This window comes from Falco punctatus, assembly GCF_963210335.1.
Source record: "Falco punctatus genome assembly, chromosome: 7".
NCBI lineage: Eukaryota > Metazoa > Chordata > Aves > Falconiformes > Falconidae > Falco > Falco punctatus.
The window spans coordinates 11,465,233-11,490,138 of record NC_137587.1 but is presented as its reverse complement, the minus strand read 5'-3'; the positions used below and the strand labels follow the sequence as shown (position 1 = coordinate 11,490,138).

General features: G+C 37.3%; 1 protein-coding gene and 1 long non-coding RNA gene across 14 annotated transcripts in view; one reads left to right on the top strand and one right to left on the bottom strand.

Annotated features, from left to right (window-relative positions):
• RALGAPA1 (Ral GTPase activating protein catalytic subunit alpha 1) overlaps positions 1 to 24,906 on the bottom strand; it is a 136,364-nt gene that overhangs the window by 20,787 nt on the left and 90,671 nt on the right. For 12 of the 13 annotated variants that reach the window (XR_013929379.1, XR_013929380.1, XM_080394966.1 and 9 more), the window contains 5 exons: positions 24,252 to 24,323; positions 23,200 to 23,323; positions 21,387 to 21,542; positions 12,854 to 13,012; positions 10,860 to 10,987 (listed from right to left, as the gene is read on the bottom strand). Coding sequence is in view for 11 of the 13 variants with exons in the window: in XM_080394966.1 (XP_080251092.1) it covers positions 10,860 to 10,987; positions 12,854 to 13,012; positions 21,387 to 21,542; positions 23,200 to 23,323; positions 24,252 to 24,323 (639 nt within the window). In the remaining 2 variants the exon portion in view is untranslated. Of the gene's footprint in view, positions 1 to 10,859; positions 10,988 to 12,853; positions 13,013 to 21,380; positions 21,543 to 23,199; positions 23,324 to 24,251; positions 24,324 to 24,906 lie in introns of those variants that run through there. The other variant, XM_080394974.1, reaches the window with a different exon arrangement.
• Positions 565 to 5,879, top strand: LOC308066958. Its single transcript, XR_013929381.1, has 2 exons — positions 565 to 1,571; positions 3,376 to 5,879. It is a non-coding gene; the product is annotated as an uncharacterized lncRNA (long non-coding RNA).

Here is a 24,906-nt window from a genome sequence, read left to right as displayed (position 1 = left end):
GTTTTACTAACAGGCTACAGAGGTGAAAACAAAACAGTGAAGGAAACGGTGCTGAAGCCCTTATGCGGGCAGAATTCCTACTCCAACTTCCAGGGAGGATTTATCTTACTAATGTATCCAAGATGGGAATCGATGAACCTATAAGGTATGTTGTGCTAATTGTTTTGAAGCCCATTACAGCTGCCACGGCTTCAGGCCCTCTTTGGAGCGATGCTCCCGCCAGCAGACAGAACAGCTCGCAGGCAGCCGTGGCTTCGCAGCAGGCAGCCGCGGCGGCACAGGGCCAACGGGCCAAGGGACTGAAGTTTATTAAGGATGTGGCACCAAACGTGCCGACGAGAGATGCTGAGGTGCTGCAGGCACCGCTTCAGCCCACAGATAATGTGGAATAGCGCGGGCCAGGGGGGGAATGCACAGCCCCAGGCATTAACTCCTGATCGTGGGAGGGGATTTACCCCCACGCCACACTCAGCGTTGCATCGGTTTTAACTCAAGTCATCAAGGCTGACGAGTGTAAAAATACAGAAGCAAAACTGGCTCTTTGCTCTCTGGTGTTAGCTGTCTTTCTATGTTCAAATATTTAAATTTCTACCTTAAATATTCTCTCTGTATATAGACATATTCATCGATGAAAGAAACAGTAAAGAAAGTGCCTTTCATGAAGATACCGCTACAATCTGTAAAATCACACAAATAAAAATTATATTGGTATTAAATATTGCCTACTAAAAAGACTGCACATACAGATACGTATTAATTTGCAATTCTGCACGACACAGTAACAAAGCAAACCCCTCTCATGATACATTTCGTCACTAATTCCAGGCTGTACCTTAATAAACTTGAGAACTGCCTTCCTTTTTTTCTTTCATACCAATTTCTCTTTACCCTGGGTTGCTGCAGTGCCGGTATGAGATAGTCTACTTACAAGTCACTTTGGAGGCTATTAAAGCCGGTTTTAAAAACAACGTAAAACTCGAAGACAGGCTTCTGCTATTTAAAGGAAGGAAAGAAATATGAATTTTCAGTTACTTCCCTCTTTCTTTATTTTGAAGGGCAATTAGCGAAGCAGCCCCTTCACCCTCCTCCCCAGTGCTGTCAAGCTGTTGAGAGCAGTTTGCAGCACTACAATGGCACTATTGTGAACACAGCCTGGGCTTCCTTCCCACAGAGAGTTAAATGGGCAGTTCCTGCTGCCCATGATTGGTGTCCAGCGAAACACTACTTAAGAGCCAGGTTTTATCAGTTCCACGCCAAAGAAGTGAAGCCAGGGAACCCAAGCCTTCCTATCATGCTGAACCATATGCCAACCCTGCTGGCCCCAAAGGTTTATCACTAAGAATCAGGATCCATCATGTCCCCTGTGAAATTTCACTTCACATACCTTCTGTGAAACGCATGGCTTCGCTGAAAACTGACCTTTTTCCACAATTGGCAAGAACAGATGGACGGTAACTATGGTTTGGCAAGCAGAAACTAAAAGATTTTCTAATAGTCTGCGTTCTTCTGTGTTTGGGAGGAGAAGCATTCAGAAGGAGATAGATGTATTCGTGACCCACAGATCTATTCAGGTGCAGTTAATCAGCAATTAAACTATTTTCTTAACATCTAGAAAGTATTGACATTAATGTGATCGGCCAGGCTATGATTAGGACTCATGTCCTTTGGACTACCATATGGTAATTCCAATTACTATAATACTAACTTTTAATCCTTGCTTTATGCTAGTTTATTCTGTTTCTTTATTAAGTATGTGGCACATAGAGAATAAACAATACAAATACACCCTTCCTTATTATTATTTTGACCTGTTTAATTTGTGAATATTGTTACATGAAGTATATTCCATCTCCAGCTAGGTATTTCTACATACTGACAGGTATCATATATAACCTCTTTTTTTAGTAACTGAAATACAGACCTGTAGGAGAACAAAGACAACCAATGTGCTAGCTTCTATTAATCTCCTCATTATTTTTTTTTTTGGTACCTATCATCTTCTAATCCCTCTGTTGGCACTGGAAAGCATGCCCCAACTGTCTTGATTACCATAGGCGGAATGACGCAGAAACAGTTTGCCAATATCTTATTCAACTCACTCAAAAATATCATTTTATCTCACAGACACTACTGTTTGTCAGTTTTGCTTGTTACGAATGATCTCCCACACTTCCCACCTTATATTAAATATTCTGATATACAATATCAGAATCAACCATATACAATGGTATGTACTTATTCTTTTATATATAGACACAGCTTTTACTGTTTTAATGTACAAATCTTTTCAAGTTGCTTGCAAGTCACTTATCTATTATTAGGGGTGAGTTTATGACTAGAAAGGATCAAATCAATAAACAATGCTGTCTTTTTCGACATAAAAATAGGGCTCAAATAGTTTAAAAACATTTATTCCTTTAATTTTTAGAAACACCAGGAAAAATTGTTTAATCTTCCCTGCTTTTATTCAGAGACTTGTGAGAGCTATCAAAGAAATCTGTATGAATTTTAATACCTTAAGAGGCCAAAGTCTTAACATTTTAACAAAGGGCTTTTGTTATCCAAAATGTTTAATTAATTAATAAGGTTAAGTAGGTATTAACAAAAAACCTGTCATTTTGTGTTATGTACACAGCAATCAACTCTGTGTAAGATTGAACTAGTTTATCTTTTTCATTCCAGTTTAAGGACTCTCAGCCTTCTCCCTGCAAATTTTTGTTTAAAAGAGGGATCTATGCACATTTAAAACACATTTTATAATGGAAAAGTCATTGCTCTACTAACTTCCAGTTTACAACAGACAAAAATTTCTTACCTTAAAAAGATGCAGTAACAAAGAGGAACTCCCCTCCCTCAAGCAATCTGTACTGACAGATCCAAATTCAGGAGTTCTGGAAGGCTGACAAAGCACTTCAATGCTTTTCAGGGTAGCCCACTAACATCCTTTTATTCTAAAACAGAATGCCACCGGCATAAGCCTATCCATATTTTATACAGAAATCAGCAGAACCAATACCCCCCTTTGGATGGGTAATTCAGATGGGTGCAATTTATAAAGAATGCAGAAGTAAAAGAACCTAGAATATATTTTTCTTAACAGCATAAAAATATTTGAGTCTCCCCATAATTTTCTACAACATCAGCAAAGCATTCAGCTCTTTATAAGTGCAATTATCAGCAGAAGATTGTAGAGACAATCAGTTTTGTCTCCTTTGATATTTTGCTTTTTTACCACTTTTAAGAGTCTCATACATCTCATTAGAGAAGACTAACTAGTAAATAAAGCTGTACTACCAATTAAAAACCAAGTTATATATATCTTGCGCTGATGATAACAGCATTATACTTACACCCATGTGCTTACACACACTATAGCTCTTCCAGAGGCACTCCCAGCATCCCAGTTTGTATCTGCGGATAGCCCATAAGAGGCGGCAGAGACAGCAGAGCTACCTGGGCCAGGGAAGGTAGGTTATGTGGGATTAGAAGCGGGGCAATTACTGAAGAAAAATATGTTTACCTGAACATGTACAAATCCAGAACTGCTGCTAAAGAAAAGTATGTATGTGTTTCGTGAAAAACCGCGCAGACTATACACTACATTACAACATAGCTTTCAAGCCTCACACTTCAAGTTATTCCTCACATTAAAAATGCATGAAAGCCAATTGAAATGATGTGTATGTCTACATGAAAATGCAGCAAACCCAGCAACTTGGTACACACAACTGCAAGTATTTCTCCAGCAGTTATTTGAAGTGTCTATATGACAAATGCTAAGGCAAGAGTTTAAAAACCTATCACAAATGTTCGTTCAATCGGTTGTCTCTAGTGGCTAAAATCAAAGGCATTTAAAGTGATGCTTTGGAATTATTCATTGCAAAACAATCCTATTCTTTCAACAGGTAACTAATAAAAGATGGCTGAGAACAGGCTTGCACTACCCCTGAGGTCCAATTGTTACTCAGAACACTGCCTATTTTTGCTCCCTGGTGCTGCATTTTAACTCTAATTGCATGATCAAGGCAATAAATTGGACTCAGGGGACAAAAAAACCCTACAAAAGTACCTACCCTGACAAAACCAGAGGTTGCAAGAAAATGCACTTCAAACAGAAGTGAGGCAAGACGAGACAAGCGAAGGAGAGGTATCAAGGCTGGAAAGACAGTCATTAATACTGACAGATCACTGTAATTCTGGCTGTCAAGGTGATCGATTTAAGCAGCATATGCCAATCAATACTCTCCTCATTTACTGAGCAGCATGAGATATATATTTAGGTAAGATGTCCCTAAGACAGGATTTCAAACCATACTTAATGAACATAAATAGCACAATTTATGCTTTGGAATCTTAGCTGTCTTTTCATTTGGCCTTTTTTTAATCGGGCAAACCTCAGTGTGATGTTATCCATACAAAAGTTATTTTAGATGATTCTATTACATCACACTGCCATCATGTATACCATTTCTTTATGTGAGATACTTTGAACTCTACCAATTTTCCATATAACGTATTAAAACACTAATCTCGAACATCAACATTCTTAAATGCAGCTGCTATTTAAGTACTGAGCATTTTGCTTATTTTGCATTAGTGGTTTGCCATTCTGAGTACCACAGCCACCCATGGTTTACAAGAAATCCAATCTGCCTGGTATTTCCCCTAGAATTTTCCTTACAACAGTCTCTTATTGTTCAAATAGACTTGTGACATCAAAAGAAAATACATTAATTTGATATAATAGTTCAGGGGGAAAATTCTGTGAGGATAATAAAAACAGCTCTTACTGTGACTGCACACTTACTGCATACCACACGCACACACACACACATGACTGTATATTGAGATATAAAACTTTCCTCTTATATTGAGGTCTTATACAGAGAAACTGTTACATGATTTCTTGAAACTGAAACACCTGAACAGATACTTATAAATGCCTTGGAAATCTTCAGTTTTTCAAGTTATACCATTGTATGTCAGCATTCAATTAATCACATTTTGAATTATAAAAAGATCAAGTGAGCTGTCAGCAGAACTAGGATTTGGAAGAACAGCAAAACTGAGCACATCAAAGTACAAGAAAGACTGAACATCATATTCCCAACCTGAAGATTCTTGCTTGAACTTGGAAAACCATTTCCATTGCTAAACAGTAAAACAGATTTTAGAAATAACTCTATGTTCTTCCAGAAAAAACAGCAGGGGTCATATGATGAACTCACCCATGGCTCTTACTTGACTTCATATCAGATAAGCCTACAACGGTATGATTCAGGGATGGGATAAATATTCACTAAAATCCTAAAATTTTCAATTATTTGTTGTAAAGCATATAAAGTAGTATCTACAAAGTGCATCATGCATTATTTCTAATGTCTATTTTTTCCCACCTATGAGGTAACAGGTATGTTGAAACCTTATTAAATGTATCAAAATTGTATTGCCAGAAGTATAGCAAAGTTTGCCAAGATTCTTGGCATATGGCAGTTCAAAAAAATTCTAAATCAGAACATATTAATGGCATACATTATTCCTTTCACTATACCAAAATTAATGGCCCTGTGAAAAATAAATTCATGATATATAATTAAGGAGACAGAGCACCCCTTATGGCTTTTCCATTTGATACACAGTTATCATTGATGCAGTGTCACTGTATTCTTTTTTTTTTTTTTTTTCTTACAGACGCTCATGCTTCTATATGATAGAAAACTTACTGACTTAAGAGAAAAGGAAACTGGCATTGCCAAAATCAGTGCTTTCCAGCTTTAGCTTCTAAGTTTGTGGTTAGTGAGAAATCTCCAAAATCTTCACAAATTCTAGTTTGAAAATGTAAATCAAATAAATAATCTTAATTAAATGAAACAAATGTGGCCAGAGAATCTGAAGAATCTCTTTGCTTGCTATATGTCATTAATAACAAATACTTTCTTTTTAAAGATAAGCTTTCCAGTGTCTGCAGTTCTATCTTCCGGCAGATAATGGTCAAGCAGGCACAACGAACAGCGATACTACCAGTTCCAATAAAATCCTTCCTTCTTTCACATAGCTGAGTATCACATAAGAAAGCTTCTTCTGAGCTATGAGTTTTTAATACAGAGGAAACTTCTAACAAACCACTCAAAGATATTATTTTATTCATAAAGAAGTTACTGTCTTGTCAGATGCCAAGCAGGGTTAATAACTTCCCTTTCTCTGGAAGACGACTGTCTAAAAAGGTTAGCTACAATGCATCAAGTACCAACTGCTTAGGCATACAATGTAAAAAAAAAAGATGGGGGATACGTAAATCTTCTAGTTTTGATAAAAGAATATTATAAAGAAACGAAAATTATGCAACGCTGGTTATGGATAAAACAGTCATCAATATTCCAGGTTCTAAAACTTCAACAAACTGCAAATTTCAAAGATGCTAAATAGCATTTGTTACTGTGTGTCTAGCTATGTATCGGGTAGCAACCTTTGGGAGAGGAATACTACATAAGGCAGAAAGCACGGTGTCTGAATTGCACTATCTGAAGCGCAGATCATTTGGAGTAATTGTTAGCACTCTGAAATTTGTGTGCAATGTGCAAAAAGTGACACTAGTTGTTGCACAATTGGAATTTCATTCCCACAAGGTTACTAGTACTTCTCCTGTTTTGTTGTAATAATTTTAACAAGTTGGACCACTGGAGGTGCCTACCACACCAAGTACAGATTGTTACCTTGGTGCGCCTCTTGGCATCTGGCTAACATCTGTTGTTTATTCAGGAAGTTCAAGTAAAATTTCATATGAAGCCACTCTTTCAATTGTTCAAAATATTTAGTATTGATCCATTTCCTACACATGGTAGATTCTAAATTCAGAATGTGGCAAAGTGCTTGCTCTGAGATGCAAGCCATGAATGAAACTATTCCTATCAGGAATTTCTTTGCACTTTAGTAAATAAAATATTTAACAATCCCCTAAACATTAGCCTCCTCGTTCTACATCAGGGTGAAAACAATTGTTTTCAACGTTCAGTCCCAATATCACACCTGCAGTTATATAAGTCTTGGAAGTTTTCCTAGCGTGTCTGCGGCTGGAGTGTATTCAGGAGATGGCATGGACTTCTTAAGATAAGGACAAACGCAATCAGAAGAAGAAACACATCAGCTATGAGACAGAGAAGGGGTGCTGCTGCTTCATTAGCATGACAATACAAGTATTCTGTATTGTCACTTGTGGCTGTATGCACGCATGCCGCCTGTTGGTGAGGGGGTACTGTTAACGACAAAGCCAGGCCACCAAAATATAGTGAGGAACTGCAGAACCGTTGAAGGGGAAACTAAAGCAAATGCGACAAATCAATGCAGACTCCCCCCAAAACAGCAATATCCTCTTCACGCAGCTGCAGTGATGAATATGCCAAGCATCACGTTAAAGCAGGATACCTGCCATGCGCGACTGATGTTGGCTGATAAATTGAGTAAATTTTTCCTCTTAAAATACTACAATACAGAAACATACCACTATAGTATTCTGAGCAAAGAATAAAAACCCACAGCAGATGAAACCTTTGAAAATCATTAATAAAATCAAATCTTCAAAGTGTTTTGGTATCCAAGTTTGCTATCAGAAGTGTCAAAACAATGTCAGAAAGAGGAAGGTGATCGACAGAGTATGTCAAACTCAGAAAGCCACTTCAGCCCACACAATACATGCTCGAAGTCGGGGCAGACTATAAAAGGGAGATGAGCAGAATTTCCTGTATCCATGCAACCATTATTATACTATTCACACGTACTACCCATTGCCACATCGTGATTAACAGACTAGTGCAATAAGGAAAAAGTTGCAATCAGGTTACATGAAGAGGACTGAATATCCCTTCTGATTACAAATGGCAGTTGATTTTTTCAGTCAGGTCTGCACTTAGAAAATGCACTACCTGGGAGGATGGATAAGCCCTCCTTGGAAGCAGGAGGGCCAAATGCAGTGCCACTTTCTTACCATCCTGTACGCAAGCAAATCAACACAGTCCTAGTAAAATTAAGAGTTTACCCTGATCCATCTCCACAAAGATCTACAAAGTGACATTGCAAATATTCCTCAAAAGCAGACAAACACGAACCTACGTATGTATCACCAACTCCACGCTGAGCCAAAAGGTGCCCACCAAGTATTACACAGCACAGCAAAACGAACCACACACCGGCAGGCACAGAGTCACCCAGACACTGGTGCTGGCTTTGAAATGAACTATTTCTGCTGGTCTGCTACGCTAACAGGAGAGCTAATGAAGATGTGTAGGGCTTGAAAGGGGTTGTTTGACGGAAGCTGCACGCATTCTTGCTCCTTAAGATGCACGTTCAACTGAATGTCTACTAACCATCATCAAAGTTCCTAATAAACTGACACTGTTCCAGTATATTTGATAGTCATAAGTAAACAAAAATTAATTTCGAGCAGATTGCTTCAGAATTCTCTTTCACTGATACTGATACGGTCCTGGATACATGGAAAGCCTTGATTATTGGCTTCTTTTTTCCAGCTGGGTCTCTGTCTTTGGTGTACTTTCTAAAAACCAGCTTTTTTGTTCATTTTTTCCCCCTCCCTCTTCAAACATACTGCTTTCACCACTCTGAGCCCTCTTTTTCTTTGCTCCAGCCACACTCCCAACACAAGGAAAGACCACCTTAATCAATGAGTCCTGAATTCCACAACAGACATCAAGTCTGGCGGGGTCTCCAGAAAAGCTATTTAACCACAGACCATAAAATGCTCTTCCCCACACCCTTCAGTCCACAACAAACTTAAAAGCCAGTAGTGAACTGCTTCAGCCATAGCTAAAATATGCCAGAGGAAAAAAGCAGGAGACACTGAAGACAGTCCTTGATGTCTTCAATTCCCTGCCATGGCAGGAACATAATTAGATTCAATTTTCAAATACTCCCAGTTAACAGACCATATCCATGTTACAGGAAACACCCACCAGTCTTTGCCATTCTTGTAGGAGGGAAATTCCTTCTTGACCTCAAATTTGGCCATGGGTTGAACACCAAGAACATGTCCATGACATTTTTAATGAAGAGTTTTTTAAACCACTGAGAGCCAGGCCAAACTTTGAAGTTTAACATTTTTTTGCTGTTCTCCACTGACACAACTGACTCAACCATAGCCTAATTCAAGCCAGGGAAGTTTGAAGAGTATTTTCTAATTTCACGCCAAGCAAACAGCTTTTGAAGAAGTGCCCACACCCCCGTTTTTTATTTTTAAAGTATTGTAAAATGCACCGAATATAAGATACCCCAAGCCAGGTAGAAAAAGAATACCACCAACTACTTAACAAAGCTGCCCTTTAACATCAGTGCCTATCAACTGGTGCTTCATAAGCTTACCAAGTGATGATACGAAACCCATCAATCAATACTATATAATATTAAATAGACATAATGCTTTCCAGTTACATGCTAACCATGTTAGGAGACAAATATTAACATTTCAGTGGAGGCCATGTTATGTCATAAATGACACGCAGTGCTTTGATGCACATAAAAAAGTACAATTTGGAGCACTGAATTCAAAGTGCAATACGCAGCTCTTAGGAACGAGCCAATTCCCAGACACTGAGCTGGCAAGCTATGTCCAAGGAATTTATTACAACTTCCATATTCTGTAAAGAAGCTTAAACATACGAGGCTGTGGGGGTTTCTGGTACTGAAAGTTTGCTATTTCAAAGTGAATTGTTTTCCAATTGCTCATCACTATACATCAAAATAATGCTATAAGCCATCAGTTTTCATGGTATAACGATGATAATACATTTTAAATTCTTTGATTAAGCCACTTGAGTAATGACAACAAGATCAGACCTCTCCAAACATAAAAATACAATGAATCAACATCTGTCAACTACAGAAATGGCACAAACGTCATTTAATGCGATCACATCAAACACTATCCATCATTCATCTGTAAATCCACTTCATCGTATCTAAGCCAAAACTCTGTCAATAATAACAGTGAGCCTTAGGAAAATCAGAGAATTTTAGCAACAATCTATCACATGACAAATACAAGTATCTCCAGCTTGGGCAGAAATTAAGCACAGAATTTATTTTGGATCAAAATTTAAACATCTTTTAATTTATGAAATGAAAAAATAGTATGTTCTTGTTGTTTTAACTAACAGGTATATAACAGAACTCAATCTTAAGAAAGAGAGGTATAAGTGACTGACTTACCTTACGTTTTTTAATTTCTGGTGGTAAATCTGTTCTTCTATGATCAGCCCTTTCAAAAAAACTACAATCTCAATTCCAACAAATAAAATAAAAGAGATAATATTTTCTGACATCTTTACAAAGACATGAACAACGTTTTGACAACAACTTCGTATTCTGAGCAGAACAACACAATCTGTATGACAAATATGTAACAAATTTCTCATGTTGACAGAAAGCTGCATTCACATCCTTTTTATAACTAGAAAACAAAACTAAGTCACATTAATGCTTGATAAATACTTAATAACTTTAAGGAAAGAAAGATTATTAACACCATGACATTGCTACTTTAGAAAGTCTACTCACAAAATGGTCATTAAAATAATTTTGTTAACAAAAAATGATAAGTACATGTTGTAAAACACTAGAAACGGGCAATTTTTCAGCATCGGATCTATTCTTCACTTAATTAAAAAAAGCTGGTCTTCATCTGAATACTATTCTATGTGTATAAGTTTCCTAAGGGCACCATCACCATGAAACAAATAAAAATATTTTCCCTATGTTAATGGGAAAAAAATATGACAGAAAATATGAAGATCGTATCTGTAGAACTGCAAGGGAATGTATATACTCCAGAAATCACGCGAATGAAAGGATACAAGTTTTGGTATAATGGGATTAATGATTTCAAAGCACGGCTTGCATTTATAGCTGTTGCACGAACCATAATAGGAAGAATTTTTCCATTCACAATAGCACCATCAAAGAGTGGACCAAAAAATGGAACCTGAATAAAAAAATTAAGAAATTCAACATAAAGCAAGATCTTAGCTATAACAATTAGCAATCAACATTAACAATAGAGCACTCAAATAGATCTTTTTTTCCCCTCCTCATTGCTAGATAATCAGACCAGTTATTGTGCTCCATGACAGACCTTTTCTCTTGTGGAAATATACAGCCATATAACTGCTTGATATCCTTGGTAACAGATAACACAGCATTTGAAGAAAATTAAGCAACCATCTGAATATTATGTCTCATCAAAGCATTTTTCCACGTTTGCTGCAAAAATCCCAGGTACAGTCATGCATATGATGTTTACGAGGTTGAAAGGCTCGATGACAATATTGTAAGCGGTAGTAAACAAAAGGACTAATTGCTCAAAATAATATTTATCATGGCTTTAGAGATAACATGTTCATAAGGACCAACTCAATGTGTAACTGTCATACAATTACTGGTGGACCGACCCTCACCTCCCATTTTCTTTTCTTCTTCTATCTGCACTTTTTATCTATAGTTTCTATACAAATGGACTGTAAGCCCTTTACAAGAGAAATCTCCGGTGAAAGTTTGGCCTCTAGACACTAAGTGTAAAGCTGTATTTGTGACATCAGTAGAAAACCTTGATGTTTAGTACAGGTAACACTGAAAAGGTTTACAGAACAGATGGTTCTAATATTTTGGCATTATATTTCTCTCTAATCAATCATCATTTTGCGATTAAAAAGGACAAAATTAAAACTCAGTTAAGTATCTTCATTTCCTGAACATGTGAATAAAGTTCGGAAGCTGCTAGCATAAAAGCACGTGAAGAAGAGCAAAGTTCGGGCATCAGGCCAGCATAGGGAGCAGTGTACACTAAATATTCTTCCTGCTAAGATGAAACCAATGCTGCAAAAGAATTTCAGATCCCTGTATTATTTTTGCCCTCAGTCATTTAATGTAGTTTTGAGATGGAAGGCACTTCTCATGTACAAGGACAACTGTTGGACTTAACAACAATCCCTGCTCTTCGTAGTTTTCTTAACCTGCACACTCCCAATAACGCAACTCTGTGTACTTAAAGTAGTAAAAGAAACACAAGAAACCCAGTAATAACAAGACCATGTACTGGGTATCATTTCATGCCTGTCATCAGATAGGGGCAGTCATCATATAGAGGGAATTCCTATTTCTGTCATACTTCATTTATTAATATTAGTGCTTGTAGAAAGAATTTTAATAGTTAAAGTACAGAAATTCATAGCAAGTGACATCACACAGAGAAATTACACAGTACAAACACTCATGACTACTTTTACTTCGTCAGCGTTCACTACCTTAAACCACTGTATGAAGAACAGGGCCAGCACAGACATACGAGGAACAGTCGTTAGGAAGAGCATGTGCTCATATGCTTAAGAACTGAATCGCCTTGCTTTGCTACATTAATCTCCACATTCTGTGGAGGTAAAGCTAAAGTGAAAACTAGCTTCGTGACAAAGAAAGGGGAATATGAAATGGATGGAGAAAGCTGGAGAAAGCTATTATTCATCCACCACAGTCACATATCAAATTTGATTTAAAAGTTTGCCAAGTTCATCTTAATATTTACATGATTACACAAAATATTCTAGCTTTGTTTCCAGTTTATGATGCTAGCAGATATGCTTGGCAGGATCCGGCCTCTGCAATGTTAAATGGCTGATTTTACTACGCGTTGTACTCGGAGCTCTTCCTCCTACCACCACTGCAACTGTCAATGCTAAAGACACATCGCTCTGTGGATTAATCTCTGATACCAAAACCTCAGACTGTAAACAAAACTCAGTTCATATCAAACATACAAAGGCAACACACAAAAAAACCCAAACCACCAAACTCTTACCTCAGGCTTTTTCATGATCTGGATACTAAACATATGGTTTTTCATGGGGTAGATAACTATAAGAACATCACCAAATTCTGTCGGAATTATTCCTCTTCTATAATCTCGAGTATGCTCCGACCAGACAATGTGTACTTCATCATTTCCTAAATGTCTTAGCTGGAAAAGCAGGGATAAAAACCCATCAGTTTAAATATATTCTATAGCCATACAGCTACACTAAATGCTCGTATTTCAAAAGGACAAACCCACTAAAATAAATGAAGGAAAATTAGTAAAATAACCAAATTAAACTATAGTGCTCTTACAATTTCAATGACAGTATTAGTTCGTAGTATTGGGTTGTGCTATATATTTGTATACATTGGTATCAGTGTCTATTTAAATTAACATATATGTCAAATTAAAAAAACAAAACCAAAAACAAAAGATCTGTTTTCTACTGAAAGCTAAATCTTTGTTGATAGTCTCTCAAGAACGCAGAACGAGTCAATCTCATTTACTAAAATGCTTTCAAGTTGCCATCACTGACAGCCAGCAAACTACTAAATTCTATATGAACTTTTAAAGGATATGAATGAACATGTGTTTAAAAGTTTCGTATGTAAGCAGTCTTTAACTTCATCATTCTAGCCAAATTCCAAACTGGCTACTACAAATGAAAAGCTGTTAATGGAGAATAGCTACTGCATTTTCCATGGCCCCCGGATTAACCAACTAAATGCTCATTTCCCATGAAACCTGTATAACTTTGTAAAAACAACACCCTGTCCCTCAAAAACCCCAAATGGCTCTTGATTTGGCTCAGAATGGCCAAATGGGTTCCTCAAAATCCACGCTGTATGCTCAGTTGTAATCATATAACCAGATTAAGGAATATCTTGAACACTTTGGAACTACCTGCACTGAAGCGCCCAAAATGCTTGTACTGCTAAGCATTACCATCTGATAAACAAATGTTAACATCACGGAGAGAGGCTTTGCATATACTGATTAAATACACTCGGATTATTAAATGTGAGTTTCTTTCCAGTAAGGGATATTTCTGAAAATTCAAGATGGAATCTCATTTTTTCCTTGCTTCACCAGTTACAGCTGACAATTGTCTTCACCCCCAGTTTTCAGTTTGTTTGCACAGCCTTAGGTCAGTAGAATTTGTCAAATAATCATCTTGATGCTATGCAAAAGACAGCACTGTGAACTGCTGTTAACGGGTAACATGCAGATACTAATCTTGAACACTTACAAGAAGTTACTGTGTATAAAAAGACAACAATTTTCTGTACTCATTTTCAGAATGTAACTGTACTTTAAATAAAAGCAAAACATATACACAGTTATCAGAAAATTTTCATTGCAAGTATTCACTTGTTTATTTTACAAAACCTCCTGGAATGCTGCCTTCATCTTATCTGAAGGCTTATATTGGTTGCCAGAAGCAGACTTACAACAAAAAAAAAAGTAAAGTTAAAAATTAATCTGCCTCCACTCTTCTCTGCTAGCTTTAAATTCTATCAGACTGAAAAACAGGGCTGTATTTCTGCAAAACAAATATTTTCTGCAGTGTTGGACTGGGCAAAGGACAGATGGCATCAATACCCTACATCTTGTCTGATGCTCAAAAAGTGATTTATTTTGCCTGGACCAGATCATACATGCATCTAACCCACAATGACTGCAGTCCCTTTTAAGTGAGCTGGTCTTGCCTCTTCTGTGTGTAGATGGCTGAATTATTCCGAACAACGCTTAGTTAGGGATGCTCTTGTGCCAACTGTAAACTCAGCTCAACAACAGACCAGGTTGCAACAACATTCTCTATGGTGAGTTTTATTTGAATAGATTAGAACAAAACCAAGCAACAGACTGAATGACTGATATGCAACACACACACACACCAGCTAGATAAACCCTGGCTGACACTTAACAATGGCAAACATCACAGGAGACAACTCAGTGTAGAATTGTTCTGAGGGCTTGAACCTCTCCTGCCTTCCTTGCTGAAGCGCCAGTCAAACTATCTGCTGAAATATGACAATGACAGAAGGGTACGAGGGCCTGATGGCCCCACGCTTAGAAGCAAGTGAAAAGCTCAGGGAGGATGAGGCTGCCTAACTGAAGAGAAAGCAAGAGGCAAATCAGTTTAGGTATAAAATCTTGTGGAGTGTGAAAAAACTACATGATCCTAGATTGAGGGGTGGCCATCTGGTGCGCTGACTGAACTGAACTCATTGAACTGGCTGCCAAAAAGCAGAACTAGGACTGACGGACCCACCACTGCTCTGCACCAGCCCTATTTCAGCAATATTTAACTATTTACTGAAAGAATTAGCCCTCCTTTACTTACCATCTATGGGTTCAAAGACAACAAACTCAGAAGCAGGGATGGTGACAGTGTACATCCCAAATAAATGGCGTTCAAATCCAAAACATATAGAAGAGTTCAGATAGTGCAGCTTCTTGAGGGCATCGCTGCCTCTGAATTTCATTTATCAAAGGCTGTCCCTGTGTACCCGTCACGGATACCCGCAGCCAACCAGACAGGGCACCAGCTCTTGCACAGCTGTGAAAGCTACCCAGGCAGAGCATCACTACGGACACGTGCTTTCACATCAGACTGACACTGATTTTGGTGGGATAAAAGCATACTGTGCCGTTTTTCCAGAGGAGGAGTACTGACAAGGGATATGTGTTTTTTCGTGCCAAGTGTACTGAAGCTGTTGGTGACTTTTTTTCAAAGTTTGCTTTATAACCCCATAGAGTGAGGTGTGAGGATACATGCCAGGCTAAAAGCACTAACTTCTTCAGAGGAAAAGGAAAATGGATCAGATTATCCCGAGGAGTTTCAAGTCCCGTCAGGTGTATTTTACCTCATGATTACTATCAAGAACGATGTGGCAAAGATCCAGGTTAGACAAAGCACAGAATGGCATCTCTGTGTCATACAATGGATTGAGAGTCAAAAGCAGATGGTGCAAGCAGGTGGATGAGGGTATAAACCATGAACGGCGGTTTAGAACCAGATGTAAATACTCAATATCAAAACTATGATCAGTGCCTTGTTTCCATTATAGGAGGTAGAAGACTAACAAAAATAAGAGACAAATAAACAAGATTGGGTGCTGCTGATTTCTTCTTTGTGTTTGGAGAATAATTAGGTTCTGGGTAAGTCATTCTGTTCCTTTTTCAGGAGCAAACCAGAAGAAGTTCTGACACTAACATAGTGCTCCTTATTGCTTCTTTCAGATGTCCACACCTTAGTCAGCAAGCAAAGCTTACAAAAAAGCAAAGCTTATGGTGGTAACTTGACCCATCAACACTTGATTCATGGAAGAGTTCCAATACCTGAAATTGTCTTGAAAAGATTTCCAAGGTCTGCTAGATATTGCATAAACTTTTTAAAAAGACAAATTTCAGAATTTCTTAATTTCAGTTCCCTACTGAAGGACCTTGAAATTGAGCAGTGCCCCATGACAAGGCTCTCCTGCAAGCACAGCAAACGTTTGGAGAATCCATCATTCACTGTAACTATTACATCACAGGGGAGCCAGAAATCGAGCTCTTCCAACTGTAATCTGGATTCTTCGTGTCTTTGTATTGAATTGGAAGCATCCCAGAACTTGGTGTCCTGGACACAAGAGGGACAAAAAGCTACAACCACCTCTGCTCACTGAAACCTGAAGGACAGACAGCAACATGATTTCCCAAGAAGAAGGTGTGGTCCCAGTGTTACCTAACAGAATCAGATTTGGTGCACACAGAATGTACAGGTGCCAAGACTGAAATCTGTGTCAACGGTTACTCAAAACTCACCACCAGTTGTGTAAGCCACTACATCTTCACACTTGTTTCCTTGTCTTCCCAAATTTACAGCTTTGTATGTGCGTAAATCACAGTAAGCAAAACAAAGCGTAAATCCTTATTAGTGATGCAATAATATAAGTAATAAAAAGCTCTAAAATAACGTTATACTTCAGTAAGCAGTAATACACTATAGCTGCAACATCTGGAACTATAGGTTACACACCAATATTCTAAAACTCTAAATACTGCATAAGTTCAGATCAAACTGCTATAAGGAGTTTATTATTTAAGCCAAGGCAAGACACAAGACAGAGATGGACAAATGCAAAGAAATTGTAAAAAGGCATTAAAGATTAGAAAAATGTCTTTTATAGCAGCATTCTTCATGACCGAAAGTGTCAAGGTCAAAGAAAGGAAGGTTCAGCTATGGAAACAGTTTGGGCTATAGTGGATAAATTTTAACTGTGTGTATGGAAAAGCTATGTTGCAAGAAATGTTAGGTAGAAAAAAGAATAGAGTCTTAAGCACAGACTGAATGTAAGAATCTAGAAAGTGGACCAAATTAAAGATGATTTCAGGCTATGGGCACAAGTGACAGGCACAATGGTCATGTTATCCGTGGTGATCCAGAAAGGTGGCAATGAGAAAGAGATTAAGAGCTCTGTTTTAGCCATTTTAAACCTGAGCTGTCGGGAAGACAGCCCTGAGGAGATGTCAGAGACAAACAGATTTTTTTAGGCTTGCTTTGAAACTCTACTCCATTAAAACAAATATATAAAAATGACCGACTGTTAGGTTACCTGAAATTTCAAATCTAACTCAAAATACTTTAAAATATTCTTACTCTATAGCCATCATCATGTGTCAGCTCTCCTAATACATTTATGTTAACTGAATACAAAAGAAACGTGAAATAAATATAACCAGGAGGGATGATCAAATCTAATTTTGATACATTAGTGTCATATGCTGTACATGTTACAATAGCAGCCAGACTTAATACTAAGCTGCAGGCTATACTGAAATTTCCAAATGGCAGATTGTTCTAAGTGATACCAAGTATAATTGAAGTAATAAACGATAGTAAAAGCAAAGCACACTGTCAGGAAGAATTTAAGTATTTACTTTTTAAAATTAAATGAGTTAGGTTTGGAAAGGCAAGACAAGTGAAATAATGCAGGGCTCAATTTACAGAAAATTCCTTTTATTTATCTGTTGCATTAACCCTTGAACTCTTGCCAAAATTACTGTAATTTCTAATACCCACTTACCTAAAGGAGGGAGGAAAAAAGCTATTATATTTTCTTATGATACAACAGCTAGCCCCAACTTTTTTCTTCTTCAAAAATGGAAGTGTTTATTATAAAAAGAACAGAAGGAGCAGAAACATCTGAAGTAACGGCTTAATGCAGCTACTTTTGCCCATTAAATGTAAGCAGCACTGCTGTCTACAGCACATGCACCCTCTAGTTGAATTTTTCACAAAACTTTGTTTCAACAATTATGGTGTGTTTTTTTTTTTTTTTAAAGCAACATGTGTATTTAATTGTTACTCCAAAAAATATTGTACTAATAATTTACATCTATAAACCTCCAAGTTCCCAACACATGTTAATACCACAATAAAAAAGCTAGCTATAAATACCAGGAGCAATAAATCTTTTACGTTGTTAGGACAATGTCACACATAGTCTAGAATCACGTTATACACCCAAAGCCCAAGATGAACTAGTATTCCGATCATTAACAGTATCACTACTACTTTTCATTTACAGATCTTGTGTATAATATTCTCACCTGCAATGCCTTCACTCCTTTATCAGGCTAAAGAAGGAGGAGCTAGACAGGTGATAAGCTGCAGAAGCACACACATAGGCTTTCTCACTCTGTGAGCTGAGCCTTCACAGTTTCACTTAATCCTGATATTTGCATTGCAAGTTTGTTCTTGTAAGGGTAGTGCAAATACTTTTTACTCTAACCTTTAATTCTAAGAAAACCAAAAGGGATTGCATTATCAGCATTAAATCTTTAATCTACTACTTGCAAATTAAATACCTATTTTATATATGCATTTTAATGTTAAGTTCCTTTACACATTCAGAGGATTTTCAGCAGTTCTCTCTAAATTCACGTCTTTTCTTGCTTTTGTTCACATCTTCAGAAACAAGTGCTTCAGAGGTATCCAAGACACTTAAAACTTTTATTTACTACTCTGTAAGACTGATGGAAAATAAGTTTAAAATTGGCTTAGCCTCTGCAACAGCAGAATCTTGATTTTGCAGCGGTTCGACTGGCAGGAAGAAGTTTTGTTTTAATTTAATTTAATTTCCATTTATAAGATGAACCTATCATGCACCTCTAGGCACATTTACAATATAAAAAACAGTGGCAGTTCTAAGCCAACTACTGCAAGTTTGCTTGTTTTTATCCCACTGAATGAAATAAGACAAAGGAAGTACATGAAAGACCTGCAGAGAAGCTCAAAACTTTAAGTTTCTTTGGAGGTCACGAACAGTACATGCACTCAGAACAATTAAAATTGTTAGCACATACACAACAGCTCTCAAATTGTTTTTGAGGTCCTCTGTAGTGTGTGTGAGCTGGACAGCATCTCATGAAACACATTCCTTTTGCAGTCTAAGCAAATTAAGCCTAAGAATTAAGCCTGTTTTCCTACTCATGCCTCTCAATATCACTTGCTGGTTTCTCCCAAGATGCAAATTTCAGTTGATGTTTTTCTCAGGTTTGGGATGATTTTCATTGCATCTCTCTATGGTGCCTGTTCCTTGATGCCTAATGCTTCTTCTCCTGCAGTCTTACCTGCTGAGTAGGAATACAAAGAGTCCCCCTCGCTCTATCTCCTTTACTTATCCTACCTCCATTAAACATACATGAATTAACACCTTTGAAATATGTCTCTACTGAATTCAATTGAAATGGGCCAAAAGGGCTTAGGGAAGGGAGGAGAGACATAAAGGCAGCCTCACAAGCCTCCATTCACAGGGAAACTGGGCTTAAAAAGAACAAAAACCACACATGGAGAAGAACAGGGAAAAGTGTCACGCAGAAGTGAAGCACCTTGACCCAACAGCCCATCAGCAGCTGAGCTACAAATGCAATCCCAATCTTTTGATACACCCTACATATCATACAGACCTCAAATACTCCAGATTACTGATGAGTGAGACTGTGGGTAAAAGAGGAGAGAAATAGGCCTGGGGCAAGCTGCAGTTGTTACAAAATCCAGCTGACACCATTTTCACAAGCTGAAATGACAGGAGGTCTGGACCTGCACCGAACCTCGCCTGGCAGCAACAGCTATACGTACACCGAGGTGATCGTGGAAACAGACACGAGATCTTCCCTGTGTGTTCTGCTGAAGTCCGCATCATTCCAAATTATTTATCATTAATTAATTTTCACTCTGACCCATCTTCCCCCTTGTCAACATTTTTAATGCTCTAATTCAAAGAGATTATAACTAAATACTATGAGAATAATTGCAAGCTGTGTCATATAAAACCAAGTTTCTGTTTAAAAAATACAGAAGCCAGTCAAGTTAAAAAATATATATACACACACACACACTGTTCTATACTAGAACAGCAGCAACAATCTTCTTTTAAAATTTGCTATTTTTACTAGTAAACCCCTTTTATAAATCATTTAAAAACCTAAGTATTACCCTGGCTTCTACTTCAGGAAATAAAAACCAGAAAGGATCCAGCACCATGGGCATATAAGAAAAAACATTTTTTAATTAAAAAAAAAACCAAACCAAACAAACCAACCTAAGATACAACAGTGACAAGTTAGAACTCATAGTCAGTCTATAATAATAACAATAATATTTTTTTCTTCAAGTTGAACACAAAGAACAAAAAAGTCATTAATAATTGAAGCTTGCCAGAGGCATGGCTATTTCTCTCTTTACTGTCTACTGTCTAATTTAATTACAAGTATTAAACTCCTCGCTGAGGTCAACCAGCTTCAGTTCCTCCAATATTACACTTCAACCAGTGCTCATTAACGTGTCTACTGAAAGGATTAGCACATCTGAAGATGTATGTATGCAGGGCCAGGGACAGTCTAATGATAGCCAATTGTTCATTTATAATAGGACACATGTTCGAGACTGTAACTTATTATCACTAATGTGGAATTTATTAAATTCTAAAGAAAAAAATACCAATACAGCAAACCATTTTTTTCTTAATGTGGCTGTGAGAGATCATATCGCTGTTGAGCATCTGTGCCTGCTCCAAGACAAAACACCTTATATAAAATAATCACTGTTGAATTCTTTACATTTTTACCTTTTTTTTAAGGGAAATTAAGAGACAGCGCATGACTCTTAAGTAAATACAAAATCATCTTAAAAAGTTCTCACCACATATTTATTAATTGGCATTTAAAGTCTGAAAGTACTAAAAAGTCATGCAGATGCAATGCTTTTTCTTCTACACAGATCATTACCTCCCTGCATTTTTCAGAACTACATGTGTGATCCTGCCAACAGCTGCAATGATGGCAAAAATCACCGGTATGGCAAAATTAGAAATTGATAGAGAATAATTTATATGGCTTAACCTACTTCAATAAAATACCAACTATTAGCAGGTGAAGGTGTTACAGTATTTTATGTTTTTTTAGAAAAAGTTACTGGATTTTCTTTGTCTCTAATTCTCTGGGTTTATTACCAAAAGAAAATCTGTTATTCAGAAACACCTACCTTTTTTGTTAAAGAGTCATCTGAATCAGAAGGCATTCTTGTTGACACATGGAACATTACTTCTACTGTCGAGGTAGCAAAATATGGAGTGGTCAATCCAGTGCTTTTGTTTTTTTGCAGTCCTCCCATAAAGCCACAATGGTTTGTGAGATTTACCTAGAAATAAAGCCCAGAAAGGATTACAAGAAAAAAAAATTATCAGCTGATAAATACATTCTTTACACTTTAAAATGCACTTTCAACTGATTTTTTTAAAAGTGAAGATTCTTTTCACAACAGCACAGTTATGCTTTTCTAAAGAGCTCACTCGCTGACTAGACTGGCAATAAGCTGCAGCGCAGTGGCATTCTATATTCCACGGTCAACACAGACGCTGCTGCGAGGATGAGATTAGAGAAAAGGAAAGTTGTGTAAATGAATATTTACTGCATTATGCCCTGATCAGTTGACTGTAGTCACTTACATGTGCTTTTTGAATTTTTCAGAATTCTGTGATATTACATCAGCCTTGAACTGAGCTCTGAAGAAACCCTGTGTGTGTCAGACAGTTTTAAATTGTCTTTTTACCTTCCATAAATTTTCTTGAGAAATTTTCATTCCATGAATATGAAAAAAATCACAGGACACTAACTGATAATTTGTAAATAAGTCTGTTGAGTCTTAGTTCTATGGGAAATATATTATATTGAAACAAGTAAGATGCTTAGTGTGCTATTTCACTTTTAAAACAGTGCCTAAAGGAAGCTATGTCTCCGATGTGGATACATTTAATCTCTGCCCACATATATTTCCTTTTCTATTAATAAAGGATGCAGAACTTAATGTTAAGAGGTTAAAATATTAGATGTTTCATCATGGAATATTAATCTAAACTAGCAACTCTTTAATTGAGGTAATAAAGGCCAAGAGAATTAACCTGCTAAAGAAGGAAATTTGAAGCCACTAATGTGGTTTGCTTTTTTTTCCTTCTGAAGAATCAGGAATGTGGGAAATAAACACCTATGTTCATGACAGTCATAGACTTCTAGCAGTTTTTATATGTTCTTGTGGAAAAGTCAGAGCCATTACCCATACATCTAATCTAAGTATGCTCTTACATACCTAAGGAGCAAAAAAACCCCCCCAAAACCCCAAAATGAACACTCATGTGGACATTCCTGATGAACGCAAGTTGCAAGAAGAACAAAAACCCTTGCAGTTTCTTATGCAGCCAGCCAGGAGCAGGAGCAATTCCTGTACTTCTGTGCAATGGGCTGAGTTGAACTTCACTTCCATTGTAATCCTGTGTGGTCAGAAAGGAAGGATGCAAAAAAGAAAAACCTCTTAACAGTATCAAAGTAGTGATGGAAGAGCTGCAAGCCCATATAGATGATGGGGTATTTCTGGCTGCTGGAAGAGACACGGAGTGGAGTGTGTGAACAGATACATGCCTGCAGTGGAAGGCTGGAAGAAGGGAGCAAGAGAGAAGCTGTGCATTTGTACTTCTTGGATTCCCAAATTTGAACAACGCTCAAACTTCAATGGACTTAACACTTTAAAGGCTTACAAGGAAATCAAGACGCCTCCTAAATAGTTCATGAAAGCCAAGTACAGGACTGCATGTTAAAGAATCATCTCTGCCTGCACAAACTTTCTTGAAATAACTAGTATTGTTAATGAAATTAAAATGGAAATTCTTCTCTACATCCTACTTGCTAACCAGTGTATTTCAGTACTTGTGAGTAATGCTGAAGAGCCAAAGACTTGTCATATCTAAAGGGATCTGTAATTTTCTCTGTAAACAAACTCAGGATAAAATTTTTTTAATAAATACCTCCCAGCCAAGACCAGCTACAAAATCCTCATAGGCTTGACTTCCCCCAGTATTGGTAAGAATGGAGTGTTTATCTTCTTGTCCCTCGGCAACATAAAACACTGCAATCTTGTGTGTCTCTCGGCTGTAAAACAGAGAATGGTCAAAGCATGACAGGGCCTTTACTAATATGAAAGCAAAATACGCAAACAGTACAAACACAGCATGGCTTTTAAAACAGCGAAAAAGACAGTGGAAGTACAACTATATGGCTTCTTTCTGAAAACCCTCTGTACTTCCATATTCCCATTCTGTCTTTTCTAGTCTGGTCTTCTCTAGAGCCTGCAGTTTTGCTATACGCTAACAGCATTTAGCCCTTTCACCATTTCGAAGGTGTAGGATGGTGCTGGCAGTGCCAATCACTAACGGAATAGCCGAGCTTCTGAAATAAGCAAAACCTGTGACACAGGCATCACCGACACCGCTCTGCCCATTAACAACGACACTGCCTTGTGAATGCTGTGCCACATACAGCTTATGCAATTAAATGAAGAATCTTTAAGTACTATAGCAATGCCTTCTGTTCTCAGCTTGTTGTTAGACACTGGAGCAACTGAAGGTGTTTTCTCACACTTCTAAAACCTCCAGGGATTTTATTTTAACTTTTACAAACCCAAAGGTTTTAATCCTGTGCCACAACTCCAACTAGAAGTCCATGTCTTCAAATGTTAATAGCATAGGAAAACAGCTAAAAATTAGCCAAAGCTTAAAATGTGGAAACCGATATACCAAAGCTTTAAAACTCTTCCATGTTATGCATACAAATGGTCATAATTTCAAGTTACTTTGAAGTTTGTTCCATGTCATGATATTCCACTTATAGAGTCTCACTCTGCAAATGACACCAATGTAACTTCAATATAACACCAATAACTACAACACAGTGCAAAATACATGAATAATTTACAAAACTATCTTAAAAATTAGTTCGGCGCTCACATCTTTGCAATTAGAGCCTTTTAAGTACAGACACACTTTAAACAAAAAAGTAGACAGCCATTAAAAGAATTTACCATTGTCTGGAGTCCAAATTTCTGAGTTCTCGAAGTAACTTCTCATTTTTCTTCAGGAGATGAAAGCTCCTTCTAAATAGAGAAATTTGTAACTCTTTTATCACTTGTTCACTGATGGATACAGAACAGTACAAGAATGGTACAAGGACATTTCCAGGTCCATTCAAGAACAGTCAACAAATGCTTCTACCTTTTCAATAGTCCTTTCTTACATAAAATATTAAGATATCTTTTAAAAAATATACATTAATTTTTTTTTTTTTTTTACTCCAGGAAATCATCTATATCCATTATAGCCCTGAGTACAACCTTTACTTCCTTCCACTTTCTTCTGTCAACCTATTTGATCCAACTGCAATCGATCTCTTCTCTACAGAAGAAGAGATGGAACTCCCCTTGAAACATATGCAAGCTGTACACTTTATTAGGCCATAATATATATGCTCAGTGACAAAAGACACTCCCATAACCTACTGTCCTAGGGAGTTAGTGCATTAAACACAGAGCTTTTGCTGTTCTGAACTGCAGAAGAGAGCAGAACACAGCTCACTAGTCACCCAGCCAGCTGTAACAATTTAAAAGAAGAAACCAAACCAATATGTTAGAGCAAGAAAGGCACTTTTAGTTTCTTTTAAACTGTGCTTAAGATGCTTCC